The sequence below is a fragment of the Aristolochia californica genome, unplaced genomic scaffold (genome assembly GCF_029961685.1).
Source record: "Aristolochia californica isolate CCGP_79_NKW_82.1479 unplaced genomic scaffold, dmAriCali1.0.hap1 SCAF_7, whole genome shotgun sequence".
Lineage (NCBI taxonomy): Eukaryota > Viridiplantae > Streptophyta > Magnoliopsida > Piperales > Aristolochiaceae > Aristolochia > Aristolochia californica.
Genome location: NW_027182268.1, coordinates 6,706,244 through 6,720,356, shown reverse-complemented (window position 1 = coordinate 6,720,356; position 14,113 = coordinate 6,706,244). Strand labels below are relative to the sequence as shown.

At 39.2% G+C, this 14,113-nt stretch overlaps 3 protein-coding genes across 5 annotated transcripts; 1 reads left to right on the top strand and 2 right to left on the bottom strand.

The window, feature by feature from the left end:
• Positions 1 to 719: 719 nt before the first annotated feature.
• Positions 720 to 4,203, bottom strand: LOC137936519 (bifunctional aspartate aminotransferase and glutamate/aspartate-prephenate aminotransferase). The gene is made up of 10 exons (XM_068781242.1): positions 3,948 to 4,203; positions 3,167 to 3,404; positions 2,890 to 2,983; positions 2,700 to 2,803; positions 2,064 to 2,312; positions 1,864 to 1,977; positions 1,553 to 1,636; positions 1,208 to 1,378; positions 1,017 to 1,130; positions 720 to 931 (listed from the first exon to the last, which is right to left on the bottom strand). Exons 1-10 carry the CDS (start codon positions 4,085 to 4,087, stop codon positions 791 to 793), a joined length of 1,449 nt encoding a protein of 482 aa, XP_068637343.1. The 5' UTR covers positions 4,088 to 4,203; the 3' UTR covers positions 720 to 790.
• Positions 3,330 to 7,517, bottom strand: LOC137936517 (uncharacterized). Of its 2 annotated transcripts, none has more exons than XM_068781239.1 (2): positions 6,402 to 7,517; positions 3,330 to 3,404 (listed from the first exon to the last, which is right to left on the bottom strand). In XM_068781239.1, exon 1 carries the CDS (start codon positions 7,468 to 7,470, stop codon positions 6,403 to 6,405), a length of 1,068 nt encoding a protein of 355 aa, XP_068637340.1. In that variant the 5' UTR covers positions 7,471 to 7,517; the 3' UTR covers positions 3,330 to 3,404; position 6,402. The 2 variants fall into 2 exon arrangements, with proteins under 2 accessions (XP_068637340.1, XP_068637342.1); XM_068781241.1 differs by lacking the exon at positions 3,330 to 3,404 and adding an exon at positions 5,884 to 5,902.
• Positions 7,518 to 8,505: 988 nt separating this feature from the next.
• LOC137936594 (protein SODIUM POTASSIUM ROOT DEFECTIVE 1-like) lies at positions 8,506 to 10,584 on the top strand. 2 transcript variants are annotated; one of them, XM_068781373.1, is made up of 4 exons: positions 8,506 to 8,619; positions 8,726 to 8,974; positions 9,684 to 9,759; positions 10,145 to 10,584. In XM_068781373.1, the coding sequence occupies exons 2-4, from the start codon at positions 8,744 to 8,746 to the stop codon at positions 10,312 to 10,314; spliced, it is 477 nt and encodes a 158-aa protein (XP_068637474.1). In that variant the 5' UTR covers positions 8,506 to 8,619; positions 8,726 to 8,743; the 3' UTR covers positions 10,315 to 10,584. The 2 variants fall into 2 exon arrangements, with proteins under 2 accessions (XP_068637474.1, XP_068637473.1); XM_068781372.1 differs by lacking the exon at positions 8,506 to 8,619 and having other exon boundaries at positions 8,639 to 8,974.
• Positions 10,585 to 14,113: the final 3,529 nt, after the last annotated feature.

Genomic DNA, 14,113 nt, shown 5'->3' with positions numbered 1-14,113 from the left:
ATCGGGAGAAAAATTGGAGGCCATTGAGGATCACGGGATGTTAATCCAGGTAAAACTCTGATACCATGAAAACAATTTCTAAATTCACCACACTGCTCGGGGTGAGGTTCTTCCATTAATTTATAACTATAGTATCACAATTTCAAAGATTTACAATTGATTACAATTGATATGATTTTACAGAAAAGGAATAATGGAGTTTAATTAGCTCCTGTAATGGAGGATCAAATTTTTCTGTAAGGAAGGCCCTAAACAGGGCAATTATACTCAATCAGCATCTCTTAAGGTATAATCTTCAACAGGATCCTCACTGTCCTCAAGTGTATTCGGTGGTTCAATTGGGTAGTTGTTTCGTTTAGATCGAACAAGAAAAAAAAAAGACTCTACCAAGCAGAGAATGGAATTCTTATCATGCATTTAACAGGTCAAGGTAAGAGATTGCCTTTTACCTTCTTACTGATCTATTGATCCTAAATATAGTTTCAAAATGCTTTGTCAATGAACTAACCCCAGAAAGGGAGTCTTCTTCTGCTAGAGTGAAACTAACCAATACGAACTGAACCCAAAATGAGACTGTTTATAAAAGCTTCACAGCAAAGTACATGGATGTTCACTAAATTCTTCGAGAGAAGGAATTGAGATGCAGAAGAGCTGCAAAATTCAATTCAACATTTTCTAAGAAGAATTGGTGACGTGATCCGAATAAGTAACACCACAAAAACAGTAAAAATGTTTACTTTATTTTCGAAGTAAATGATACAAATGGTTACATGATCTGATAACTTCTCAATCAAATGGCAACGGCAGGTTTAAGAAGGAGCTGAGCTTGCTTTATTCGTTTCATGGCTTCTTGCAATGTGGAAAGAGATGCAGCATATGAGATCCGAATGCAATTATCGTCCCCAAAAGCATCCCCAGGCACCAAAGCAACCTGCAATTTCAAAACACAAACATATTTTTTAGCTCATGAAATCCATCTAATGACAAACAATCATCAACCAAATAGAGGCCCTTACCTGTGCCTTATCTAGGAAAAATCGACAGAGAGAATCAGAGTCCTTTATTACACCGAATCCCTCGACCTCAGTTCCATAATAGGAGCTGAAATCTAAAAAGAGATAAAATGCCCCCTGCAAATTGAAGTTTTGGTTTTGTAAGAGACAATAATGAGAACTTTAAACGGTAACTGCCTGGTTGATATAGTTACCTGAGGCTCCGACATCTTCACTCCGTCAAGTTCTCCAAAACTTTTAACTAAAAAATCTCGTCTCTCTCTGAATGCTTTCACCATGGTAGCGACAGCCTCACCTCCAGCATGCCCAAGGCCTAAAGCAGCAACTCCAGCTTTCTGAGAAATGCTACTAGCACCTGAAGTAGACTGGAAACACAACGTAAATTGATCATCAGAAGCAGCCTAGAACCAAAGAAAATTTGACCAACAGTGCATTCGGAAGTGGCACGAATTCAATCAAAAAGAGAAAAAGTGTACTACAAGCAGTGACGACAAATAAAAGACATTCAAATTTAAGAGAGAGGTGTAATTTGCTTTTACCTGGCTCTGGATCTTCCCACATGCAGCAACAAAATGCTTGGGACCCCCAAGATATCCAAGCCGCCAACCAGTCATTGCAAAAGCCTAAACAACCCATCTGAATGTTAAAACCCATATAAAAGAAACTTGGGCATTTTGATATACTCCATATAGGAGTGAGAACAAAGTATGATTGCCTCTGAAGTATTTGGCCAGCAATTGTGAACATAGCAGTTTAGAGTAACAAGAACAAAAAAAAAGCAAGAATCTCTTGGATATTTTAAATTGTGAAACAACAGATAGCAAAAGTAGAACCCCAGTAGGTCAGTTACCTTGGAGAAACCATTAACAGTTAATGTTCTATCCCACATTCCAGGCAGAGAGGCAAAACTTGTATGAGTTGCTGGTGGATAAATTATGTGCTCATATATCTCATCTGATAATACCTGTGGACAAAGTAAGTAATAATCTGTCACTGTTTTAAGCTCACTACTTTTTTAACAAATAATTTTTGGCTTCATAGATTGCATACCAGCAGTCTTGGGTGTTTTGCAACTATCTCTGCAATCTCCTCAAGCAGTTTCTTGGGATACACAGAGCCAGTGGGATTGGATGGGGAACACAGGATGAGTAGCCTTGACTTTTCAGTAATTCTGGAAGCCAGAACCTTTGGGTTTAAAAGAAAGTCATCTGATATAAGTGTGGAAATGACAACAGGGGTTGCATCTGCTAGCCTTGCCATTTCTGGGTAACTAACCCAGAATGGAGCAGGAATAATAACCTATTAAAAAAGAAAACTATAAGTCCTCAGTTACAAGAATGCGATCAAGATTTGTCTAAATTGAGAAGTATGTGATCAATGTTATGACACTAACAGAAAGAATAACAGAGTTCAGCACCCTGGAAATCATAAAGCCACATAATTTGCTCTGAAAACAAGATGATTCAAAACGGAAATGAATAAGCTGCCTTAATCGTGGAGTAAAAGTACAAATTCGATATTTCAGCTACATTTCAAGACAATCATGAAAGTATAAATAAATGAATTGCCTGAAGGTTCATAATTCAGGTTATGCTCCCAATCATATTAGAGATTACACTTGGAAAAATATATAGCCATAAGCAAGATAAAAATCAAGTAAGAATTTTTTGGTATAAATAACCTCACCTCATCACCCGGTGAACAAACAGCTAGAACAGCTTGCAGGATGCACTGCTTGGCTCCATTGCTCACAAGAATCTGGTCAGGAGTATATGTGAGCCCATTCTCCTCTGCAGTAGTAGATTCATTCAAACAAGTGAATCCTTAAAATCAAAACTTGAGAAAGGAAGTGCTATGTGATCACATGGTAGCATACCCTTCAGCTTCTTACAAATGGCCGTCCTGAGTTCCATAGTACCAGCATTGGGAGTATACCTTGTATATCCTTCACGAATAGCCCTCATGCCGGCCTAAATACAGAAAAAAATAAAGAGTAATGAAGATAGACCCTCTTTTTTTAACAACGAGAAAAGAGGAATCCATTGAAAGAGCTCTCAAGGGAATGAAGAGTACAATGCAAAAGTCTTTAAAGATAGTTTTATCCAATGTAAAAGATAAAACCCAAAAAATGAAGAACGGAGTATCCGAATTACCTCAGCAATCACAGTTGGGGTATCAAAATCCGGTTCTCCAGCTGCTAACCTGATGACAGGTATACCAGCTTGCACAAGGGCTGTCGCATGGTCAGATATAGCCATTGTCTTAGATGGCTTGAGTGAATTTACTCTTGGACTAACTGAAATATCGAGCTTAACAGGATCAGTGCTCCCGTCCCCTTTTATCACAGCCGACATTTTATGACAATTCGCGTAGTGTCTTCTTTCTGAGGATCTATCAAATTCAAACGATTAACTCACTCGTCAAATTAAAAGCTGTAAGTTTCAGCAGCAGAGGAACTTCATATAAATTTAAAGCTACAAGACCAACGGCAAATAATACGACACAAAAAAAAAAATATATATATATATAAGAATTAAAACGTAAAACGTCGATCTCCAAGAAGAAAAAATTCCAAAAACTATCTGATTTCTACGCGCAGAAGCCAAATTGAGAATATTTTACCAAAGGAGAACTGAGAATCTGAAAAAGTTCTAATTCAGTAACAGAAACATTTCAAACTAAAAAAACAGATTGCTTTAAAAAAAATAGCTTTCTATGAGGAGGAAAGCCGAAAAGAGCCGTGTCTTTCAAACTGATCAGAATTGCAACTAAGAAAGTTTAAAAAAGTCCAAGTCAATCTCATTACAAGCATCAAACAACCAAAGGGAGCTCAAAATTAACATAACAAGACAGGAGCAGCAGTAAGAAGAAATGGGCAGAGAAAAAGAAGTATCTGATAGTAGTAGATCAAAAGCCAGAGATGTAGCCGCTTACTTGAAAGAAAATTTGGGAAACCGAGTGGAGAAAGAGAGTGAATAGAGGGTATCGGGATCGGAAACTGGGGACTGACGCTCCCGCAAGCGAGACTTGAGAGAGATGCCGCCGGCGTAGGAGCCAGAGATGAGAGCGTCCATGACGAAGAGACAGTTTCCGGGTCCGCTACAGATCAAGCGTTTTCGTCGTCCATGGAGAGCCGGAGGGGGGCGGCTTCTTTGTAGACTGACGGGGGTTGGTAGGCAACAAGAGGGTTGGTGAGAGAGGCTTTGAAATATGCCAATGCTGACTAGATGGAATTCTGTTTGTTAATATGTTTTGTAGTACAAAATTAATATTTGATTAATAAATATATAATAATTATTTTTTATTTTTTTATTTTTTTTGAAAGATTGTATATTTGTCTTATAAATTTATACATAATATTTATTATTAATTATTTATATTTATCAAATTTTAAAAATTGTTAATATATCAATTATGCTCAAACTAATTAAAATTATTTAAATACATTAAATATATTTGATATAAAACCAAAATTAATTCAAATTTCCTTATATTTTAAACTTACGTTTCCTTGTGCACCACTGAACCTTGACGGGGAACCGCCCATGTGGGAAGAAGGAAACTGCGTGCACCTGAGAGACTCGGTCTCGAATCCTTCTACTTACTGCTCCAACACTCGGAATTCAAATAGTCACCAACGGTGAAGTAAAGATAATTGTTTCATCCAATAAATTTATACTTACCGAATACTATCACATATGGACATCTGACCAACGCTAGGCTTCTTCTTCTTTTGACAATGCTCATAGCTGAGCTGAACATACCAAAAGTGACAACCCAGTATTCCTCTTTCTTCTTGTATGTTTTTTTCCCAGACGTGATCACAAGCTACTAAAGAAAAATTCCAACTCAAGTTTTCTGAATTGGATGAATAGATACTAGACAATATTTGAATGCTTCAAGTAATTGTCAAATATTTCATTTCGTTATCACCTCATCTACATGATTAACTTCAAGTAGCAATAAAATGAGAGCATTCCACTAGCTTACACCACTTTCACAATGCCCAATCCAGCAAGTTCCTTTTTGTTTCTCAATCCGCAATATACACATCTGATGCCTCTAAACCAAATGTTGCAGCAATCATGAGCATTTTGAAGGTAGCCTGAAGACGACTCTTAAAAGAATTTTGTTTTAGAAAGAAATCTGAAGCATCTTAACCTCCAATTTAAATTACATCTATATTCTAACTAATCTAAGCAGATGAGTTTTATTTTGCAACATGGCCTCAGGCCATGATCTCAGAACAGTTTCCTGTGCCCTCCATAATTTTTAGCTACTTCAGTTTACTCTGGTAAGAAATATAAGATTTCATCCAGCATAAGTTGCCTCTTCACTCATCCAGACAACTTCTCCATGACTTCATAAGCTATTTTTTTTTCATACTGGTGAATAGCTTTCATTGAGAAGCATAAGAAATTTACTGAGTACAATCATCCAGCATAAGTTGCCTATTCACTCATCCAGACAACTTCTCCATGACTTCATAAGCTATTTTTTTTTTCATACTGATGAATAGCTTTTATTGAGAAGCATAAGAGACTCATAGTTTTACAACATAAGAGTACATTTCAGCTCAATCAAACAAATGGCCTGAAGGTAAGAGAAGCTTTGGATAAACCAGCTTTAGCAAGACGGTCCACCAAAGAGTTGGCCAAGCAGGGAATTCCTTAAACACTTCATAAGCTATAATCAAATAAGAATTCCTAAGGAACTCTAAGATACAAGGCTAAGAACAATCATAATTATGTTCTGACAGAAAACCTATCCTAAGACGTCTGTAAAGAATAACTCTTTGCAAATTGTACCTGCCTCTATCATCACCGAAATCGGAGCATCATCCCAACTTTGTTTGGGTTGGGTAAGTAAATCTTTTCCCTCTATTTTACCTACAATATACACAATATTGCCCATCTCCCTGAGTTTCACAAAGTTCCTTTCTCAAATCGGATCTATACAAATGAATAACCATAAAAAAAAAAAAAATTCCAAAAGGAGGTTAAAGTTAAGCAAACAGTTACTTCTAGGGTTCAATACAGAAGCAAGCAAAATCTTGCTGAGTAACAAAACATTAACCCAGCAATACTTACAATCGAGCAAAAGCATGCCCTGAATATGAGACGTCTCAGTCTCAAAGTGGACATCACACTATCAATTTGGACTGGCTATGACCCTTCTACAGTCTACCAATGCTGGCAGACTAACAGGTTAAACTACAAGGACAGGGGTATTTACAACCAAGAGAGAATGTTATACGAAGTGCAGGTTCAGGAATTAACAAATGAATGAAATAGAAGCAGCCACGGCCAAAGTGCAATAAAACAATTCTCAGCAAGCAGTAAAAAAGAAAATGGAAAATCAACATTGTCTAAAATTTGATTAGAGTACCTCAACTCCGAATACAAGAGGCATCAAAATCGTCAGGCGCAACCTGGGCAATCCAATTGCTAAGAGTTTTCTTAACATCAGAATGGTTCACATAAGCTAATTCATACATACTGCACAGATTCACAACCATTGTCTCGTTCAAAGCCACAGTGGGTGCCCGCTCCAAGGAGCTCTCCATCACTTTGATAGCATCGGACAAATCCCTCAAATACATCAAGCACAGACCCTTGTTGTTAACCGCCACCACGTCCGTTTCATCCCTCTGGAGGCATTCCTCATATTCCCTCACTGCGGAAACATAATCCTTCCCGACCAAATAAATCAGCGCCCTGTTCCGATTCACCAAATTCCTCAACTTGATCTCACTGCTGTCGTTCACCAAACTCTCGACCCGCGCGAACGTCTTCCTCGCGCTGTCTATGTCCCCAATCTGCAGATGGATTAGTCCCAGCTTGGAGAGGAGGTCGGGGTCCGCCTGATCGAGACGGAGAAGATCAGAAATCAATTGCAGGCAGACTCCGAATTCCTTGTTTACCAAATGAACCGCAATAATAGAATTGATTAAGAAAAGTTCTCTCTTTCTCCAAACAGAATCATTAACCAAACCCTTTTCTGGGTTATCCCCTTTTCGTTGAATTTTGCCTCGAACGAAAGCAAGCAGCGAATAGAGACGATCGAGGGCATCGGCCCGGTTGTTCAGGTATTGAGGAAGAGACGCTTGCAGGAACCGCAGGGCAAAGGGGACCATGGATCCGGCGAGAGTACCATAGTGCTGCGGGTGGGACTCGTAGCGGTAAGTGTCAGAGTCGAGGCTATCGAGGGAAGAGAGCTCGGCGGCCGCCTCGGAGAACCTGCGAAGTTTGATGAGGGCCAGGACATTGAAAGCAAAGTAGACGAGGTGCTCGTGGGGCTTGGAGAGGCTGCCGAGGCCGCGGTTGAGAGCGATTTTGTCAACGAGGGTTCGCCAGGAGCCGCGCGCGGCGAGGTCCTGGAGGGTCTGGATCTCGTGAGGCTGCGAAAGGCCAGAGGAGAGAGGGTCGGTGGAAGAAGCTTCAGGCTGGAGATCCATGGCCGAGGCTGCGCCGATCTCGGCCTGTCAGAGGTATTGGCGGTGGCTGCCGGCGCAAGCATCGCTTGCCTGAAGGTCTGTTTTCTTTTATAGCCTATGGTGGGCCCATTATTAGTATAATCGTAAATAATCGGAAGCGTTGATCTCTTTCTTTTAGGTTTTAAATAGAACAGTTTTAGCGACTATAGTCTTCGAATGGGCCGAATCTGTGGGCCCTCAGCGCCAAGCCCCTTAAACGCTATAACGATAAGCCACTCCAGTCCTTTTATCGTCCCACTCCTGCCGACGTTCGTTGACAGGCCTTCCATGTGGGCCCAACCCAACATCTACCTGCTTGAATGATTGGGATGACGTGGCCCAATTGGGCTGTCACCTTTCCTGGGTCCACCGTCCATGTTACTTATTGACTTCTTAACCGTTATTTACGTGCTTTTAGCAATTAACGACCTTATACAAACTGTCAGCGAGTGATTCGGAAACTATAAAGACTTTTGTGGTAGTTGACTCGGATGCCAACCGGTCGGGTCGGTATCGAATTTTTTTAAACCCGACCTGGCCAAAACTTTAACCATTTTTCCTATAAACCCAGTCCGGATTCTGTGTAGGTTTCTCCGCGACCCCGTTAGCGATTCGAGTTCGGCGACTCCGGCTCCGTAAAGAACCAAATTCTAGGACTAAAATTGCAGACTGCCACTGAGGCTTTTCAAAGCCCCCGACAGCAACCACGTATGCACGTGACGGACCACCGCTTGTCACGGTGGTGACAGTCATGTTACGTGTGCACATTTCAGACTATTTAAATGACTAAAAACCCCTTAAACGAGGATTTAATTTTCGATGTGCACCCCATTCTCTGTTAGTCTATGAAGTACATTGGGTGTCAGATTCCTCAGTTCTGCTCGAATTCCGTAAATGAAATTTTACTTTGACCGTCATTTTCAGGTTTCGGCTGGCTGAGAGACGAGGGGTTGTTGCGTAATTTAGGGTATCGAGCTGGTAGCAGATTCGGATTCGAATCGGGGCTCACTGGCGCTGCCGCCGCGGTTAGCTTGATCATAAAGCCTGCATGCGTTCGCCTCTTCTTCTCATTCTTTAAATCCTCCAGCGGCTCACTCGCATTCTACTCGTCTTCTTCTTCGATTCTCTGAGGTCTCTCTCTCTCTCTCTCTCTCTCTCTCTCTCTCTCTCTCTCTCTCTCTCTCTCTCTCTCTCCGTGAAGCCCATGAAGATGACCCGCTTCAGCTGCCATTCCCAGGCCTCCACTGCTGTCTGCATGATCGGCGACCAGCGCTCGGTGATCGTCCCCAGAAAGCCGGACCGAACTTACATCGACCACGCCAAGCTCCTCGACTGGAAGTACTCGCGTCTTCTGGAGTCTCAGATAGGCGGCACTGACAAGAGATCTGCTCTCGCGATTCTCTCCCATAGAGATCTAGCCGTGACAAAAGCTCCATTGAAGCCCAGAAACGTGTCTTCACTTCCTTCTTCGGACAATGTCTTTCAGGTGACTGGTAGTTTTCCTTGTAGAAGCTGCAGCTAGCTAGCCACAGTACTGGTAATTCCATTTCGAAACTCGTCGTGATCACGGGCGAGATTCCAAACAGTGCATCGGGAAAATAAAATGGAATTTTGCATCATCTTTGGTTTGGAATGTTGCTGTGATTTGTTTTCTAGGATTTGAAAATGCGGAAGAATTTTCGTTTGCCTTCGTGTTGTCTCTTTTTTGCTCTCTTTCTCGAAAACTGAAGTTCTTTGTTACGTGTTGTTTTTACTATGAGCAACTACTGTAAAATTATAAAATTCATTTTGTCTCCAAGGTGGACAAAACGGGCTTTGTCCCAGGTAAACCAAAGAATTCGAATTTCTCTCACTCACAAGGGCATGTGAGGAAGGGAGCAGTGAAGGTGAAGATGCTCTGATATGGCTCAGAATGGAACTGACATTAAGAATCTCTTCAACCTTTTTTAAATGCCAAAAGTTGTTTATTAACATTTAGAAACCGAATCAAGCGCCATTAGAGGCATGATTTGGTGTAGGAAATCTCTTTGATGAAAAATATGAACTGTCACACTTGAAGCACAAGGAATTGAAGCAGAGGGGACCATTCTATTGATTGCCAGCTTGTTTTCTTATTTACTGTTTGAAGAAGCAGAGGTCAACACTGTTACGAGCTCACATGCTGTTACTGTTTCTCTTCCTGCTTTGTGGAGCAGGTGGTTGTTATGAGAGTTTCTCTCCATTGTCAAGGATGTGCAGGGAAAGTGAAGAAGCATTTGTCTAAGATGGAAGGTATCTCCCCGTTTGGCTTCTTGATTTTGTTCCTTTCTCTTGTTTCTTCTTCAACTGTTCATCAAGCAGTGTGAGTTAAGTACTTTATTTAGGTTGCTGAGATGATGATAAGAGCAAGTAGTTTATGTAGGTAGCTGAGATGATAACGGAGTCAAGGCTTTAATGGTGATGAAAAACTTTGATTTTACTTTTATATTGTTTGACAGCAGTTTGATTTGATCTACTTCGGCATTGACAATGTGAAAGAAAATATATTATACAGGCAAGATCTAAATCCAAGGGATCATTTTACAGCCAAAAAGGGAATTACAGTGAAAGAAATTTCCAGCAACTCTTTACAAGCTTTCATGATGACCCAATATTTTCTTAATGGAAAAAATTGCAGGAGTGACATCCTTCAGCATTGATTTGGAATCAAAGAGGGTGACTGTGATGGGGCATGTGTCGCCAGAAGTGGTCCTGGAGAGCATCTCCAAGGTGAAGAAAGCCGAGTTCTGGCCTTGTTCAGACGGGAAGATAGCCATTGATGACCATAAACCTCGTCAGAACCTTTGAGAGAAGTGGCACATGAACAGGTTCCCGTTTAGCGAGGAGGGGGATTTCTTGCAGTGCTGTTTATGTTTGGTTCCTATTAGTAGAATTGGATTAATGGATGATAGAGAAGATGGACGTTGCCTTGTTTCTTTTATTGTTCTGGGTTGCTGTCTCCAAGGTTTAGTTCTTTATGGATAGAGTACGTGAGAAAGCTTGTAAGCTTCCCAAATCCAGGGGAGCCACAATTTGAAATTTTTTTATTACCTAAATTACATTTCTGAATATGCTCAACCAACGGGAGTGACAGTGAATTTAAATTATTAATTAAAAATAGAAAATTTTACTTACACGGGTCAACTACACGTGTACAAACCAACTCAACATGTCAACTTTGACCGCTTATGTGGTGCCATGTCAGCCACCATCAACAACGACATCATCGGGAAACAGAACATCATCAAACACATGTATGACTTGTCATCGTGACACATCATCACCACCCTGTGTCATGGCTCCATGTTAGGATACCTTTTCTCTCTCATTTTCTTTCGTTACTGATTTAAGTTCATTTGTAATTTTTAAAAGGGAACTCACCTCTCCCTTCCTGTAGAGGGAAAAAGTGATCTTGCCTATTTTTTCTAATAAATATATATATATATATGGAGTCTCGCGAGTGGCTCGAGTTCTGCTCGATACCGGCTCGGTTTGACTTGTTATCTATCGAGCTAGAACACCGAAATCGGCTCGTTTACCTTAACGAGCCGAGCTTTATCGAAGCCAAGTTCGGTTCGTCGGTTCGTGAGCCGGCTCGAGGTGAGTCGGATCGGTATCGGGATTGGGATCGGGGGAGAGGGAGCGAGAGTGGGATCGAGAGAGGAGGGGGAGGGGGGGGGGGGGAGGGAGCGAGAGTGGGATCGAGAGAGGGGGGGGGGGGGGGGGGGGGGGGGGGGGGGGGAGAATTTTTCCTCCCCTCATCACCGTCGAGCCCCTCCCATCAGCTGTTGTCGCCGCATCTACCGTCGTCACAGCTGTTCACCGGCCGTCTCTACCGCCGTCGCAGCTACTCGCCGACCGCCTCTGTGGCCGTCCGTTCGATTTCTTCATCTCCTCGCTGTCGCCTCTGTTTCCGTCGCCGCCACTTCCGTCACCGCTGTGTCCGTCGTAGCCGTCATCCCCGACGATAAGTCCTCCCCGGCACCGTAACCACCTTCCCTCCACGTCGTCTCGGCGGAAAACCAGAACCTAAGTTCAGGGGAGAAATAATATCCCCCCTCCCCCATGCGAAAATGATGTCGCACATAAGATATCAAAAAGTTAAAAAAAAAATTCCTCTAGAAAAAATTAAAAATAAATTTTATAGAAATAGGTTTCTATAAACTATTAGTGTCTCATGTTTTTTTAAACATTTTTCTAATTGAATTTTTTTATTAAAAATTATATAATTTTCTAAGTAAGATTTTCGTACCAAGATGGGTAGAAAATTGTATAGAATTTTTTTGAATAAGTATTTAACAGTTGATGTTGTAATACTTTTAGCATTAAGAAATTTTCATTGCAATTTTGTGTTTGATATTTTATTTAATTAAAAATTTATCGATAAGTATAATAATATATTAGATTGATTATTAATTTTTATTTATTTCCCTAGAAGAGACAATAAAAGGTCCATTTAACTTTCCTAGGAAAATTTTAAAATATTTTCTGTAATTTTCTAATAAGTCACTAATAGTAATAAGATTTTATTTAAAGGTTTTTTTAGGAATATGTATCATAGGAAAAATATTTTTAGTTTTTCCTAGAATATAAATTTTCATCTAGGGGCACTAAGGAGGCCATAATAAATTATGGCCAGATTCAAAAATTAAAAAACAAGCTAGACAACAATTGGAGTAAAAAAAATTAATATTGGTGTATTTTAATCCATTATTGAAATTCAATCCTGAACTTCCCCTATCATTATATTTTTTTAAAATGTATGCATAATTTTATATATAATTTATTCAAAGTCACCCCTACGTGCGAGATCATAAACAAGGAAAAAAAAAACTCTTTGTCCCTTCCTTATGGCTCTTAAAGAAATTGAAAAAATATTTTAGTAGAAATATGTTTCTAGAGACTATTAGTGGTTTTTTCAATAAATGTTGAAAAGAAATTTTAAGTAGAAATATAGGGACCATTAGTACCTCATTTTCTTAAAAATATTTTTCTAATTATAATTTTTAAAAAAAAAATCATATAATTTTCTAAGTAAGATTTTCTTGCCAAGATGGGTTAGAAAACCATATAGAAAATTTTTGAATAAATATTTGAATGTTGATGATATAATACTTTGAGCATGAGGCAATTTTCATAATAATTTTGTGTTTGACATTTTATGTGATTAAAAATTTATTGATAAGTATAATAATATATTAGATTAATTATTAATTTTTATTTATTTCCTTAGAAAAGGCAATAAGAGGTCCATTTAACTTCCCTAAGAAAAATTTAAAATATTTCTTGTAATTTTCTAGTAAGTCTCCAATAGTAATAGGATTTTATTTAAAGAATTTATAATTTTTATTTGGGTGATTATAAATTGATAGTGATATTTTATTTAATTTTGTTGTGTTTGATTATTGTATGGAGTTTATTTATAATGTTATGCAGTGTATGGAGTGTATAAACAATTTCATGGAGTGTTTATGGAATGTATAGACAATTTTATGGAGTGTTTATGCAAGTATTATGTATATTGATTATGCCCAATTTTAAGTAGAGGTCATACCGAATTTTATACAAGTATTATATATATAGATTATGCTCAATTTTAAGTAGAGGTTATGCCCAATCTTATACACGTATTATATGTATAGGTTATGCCCAATTTTATGTAGAGGTCATGCCCAATTTTATGTAAAATGTATGCATAAATTTATTTATATTTTACTCGATATATATTTTTTGAAAAGTTTTAAATGTATGTTAAGGCTCGAGCTCAGCTCGAAGCTCGAAGCTCGGCTCAACCTTGTTGGGCTCGAGCTCAATAACAATTTTAGGCTGGAGGCAAGGCTCGACTCGAAATATTTAAATCAAGCTCGGCTCGAACATAAGCAGGTTCGGGCCCGGCTCGATGCCACCCCTAGCTCTCAGCCCTTCATGGCCAAGAGGGACGAGGATGAATTAATGAAATTATATTAATAAAATAACAAGATAAAATGAAATAATAGCAAAGATATGATAATGTTGTATTTATTGTAGTATTAACACAAAGTACACAAAAATCGTTACATCCTTTGCTTCATAGCAAAGGGAAATGGTTTAAAATGTTGATTTTAGAAACTACATGACAATGGGTTGGAGTCGGTTCCCCTATTTTTAAACATTCCATTAGACTTGAAATTAGGTTAAATTCAAATTGGACCCTTTTGTTTAGATCATGTCAAGATAAATTTTAATGAATTGGAGTCAAACTTGGACCCCTTTTGGACAAAGTGGAATATGATCAAGCCTTCGAAAATTGCATTTAGATAAGTTGGATCTAGGCTTAATTAACGTAAGAGGGTCGATTTTGTAAATAAACCAATAATTGAATGTGGGCAAACCTGATGCATCCCTCTATTGGTTGATTGTAAGGTAGGGGACACTTTGGAATCTATTTGATGAATCCTAACTAGATGTGTTCTCACACATTGAAATGCATCTCCACTTGTGTTTAGGTAGAATGTATTAAGTAGGCCTCACATTAGGCCAATGGCACGTAAGCAATCAAAGCTTACGTGTCGCCATTGACTGTACACATGTGCAATGGACCGGTCAAAGTTGGGTATTTTTTAAAATA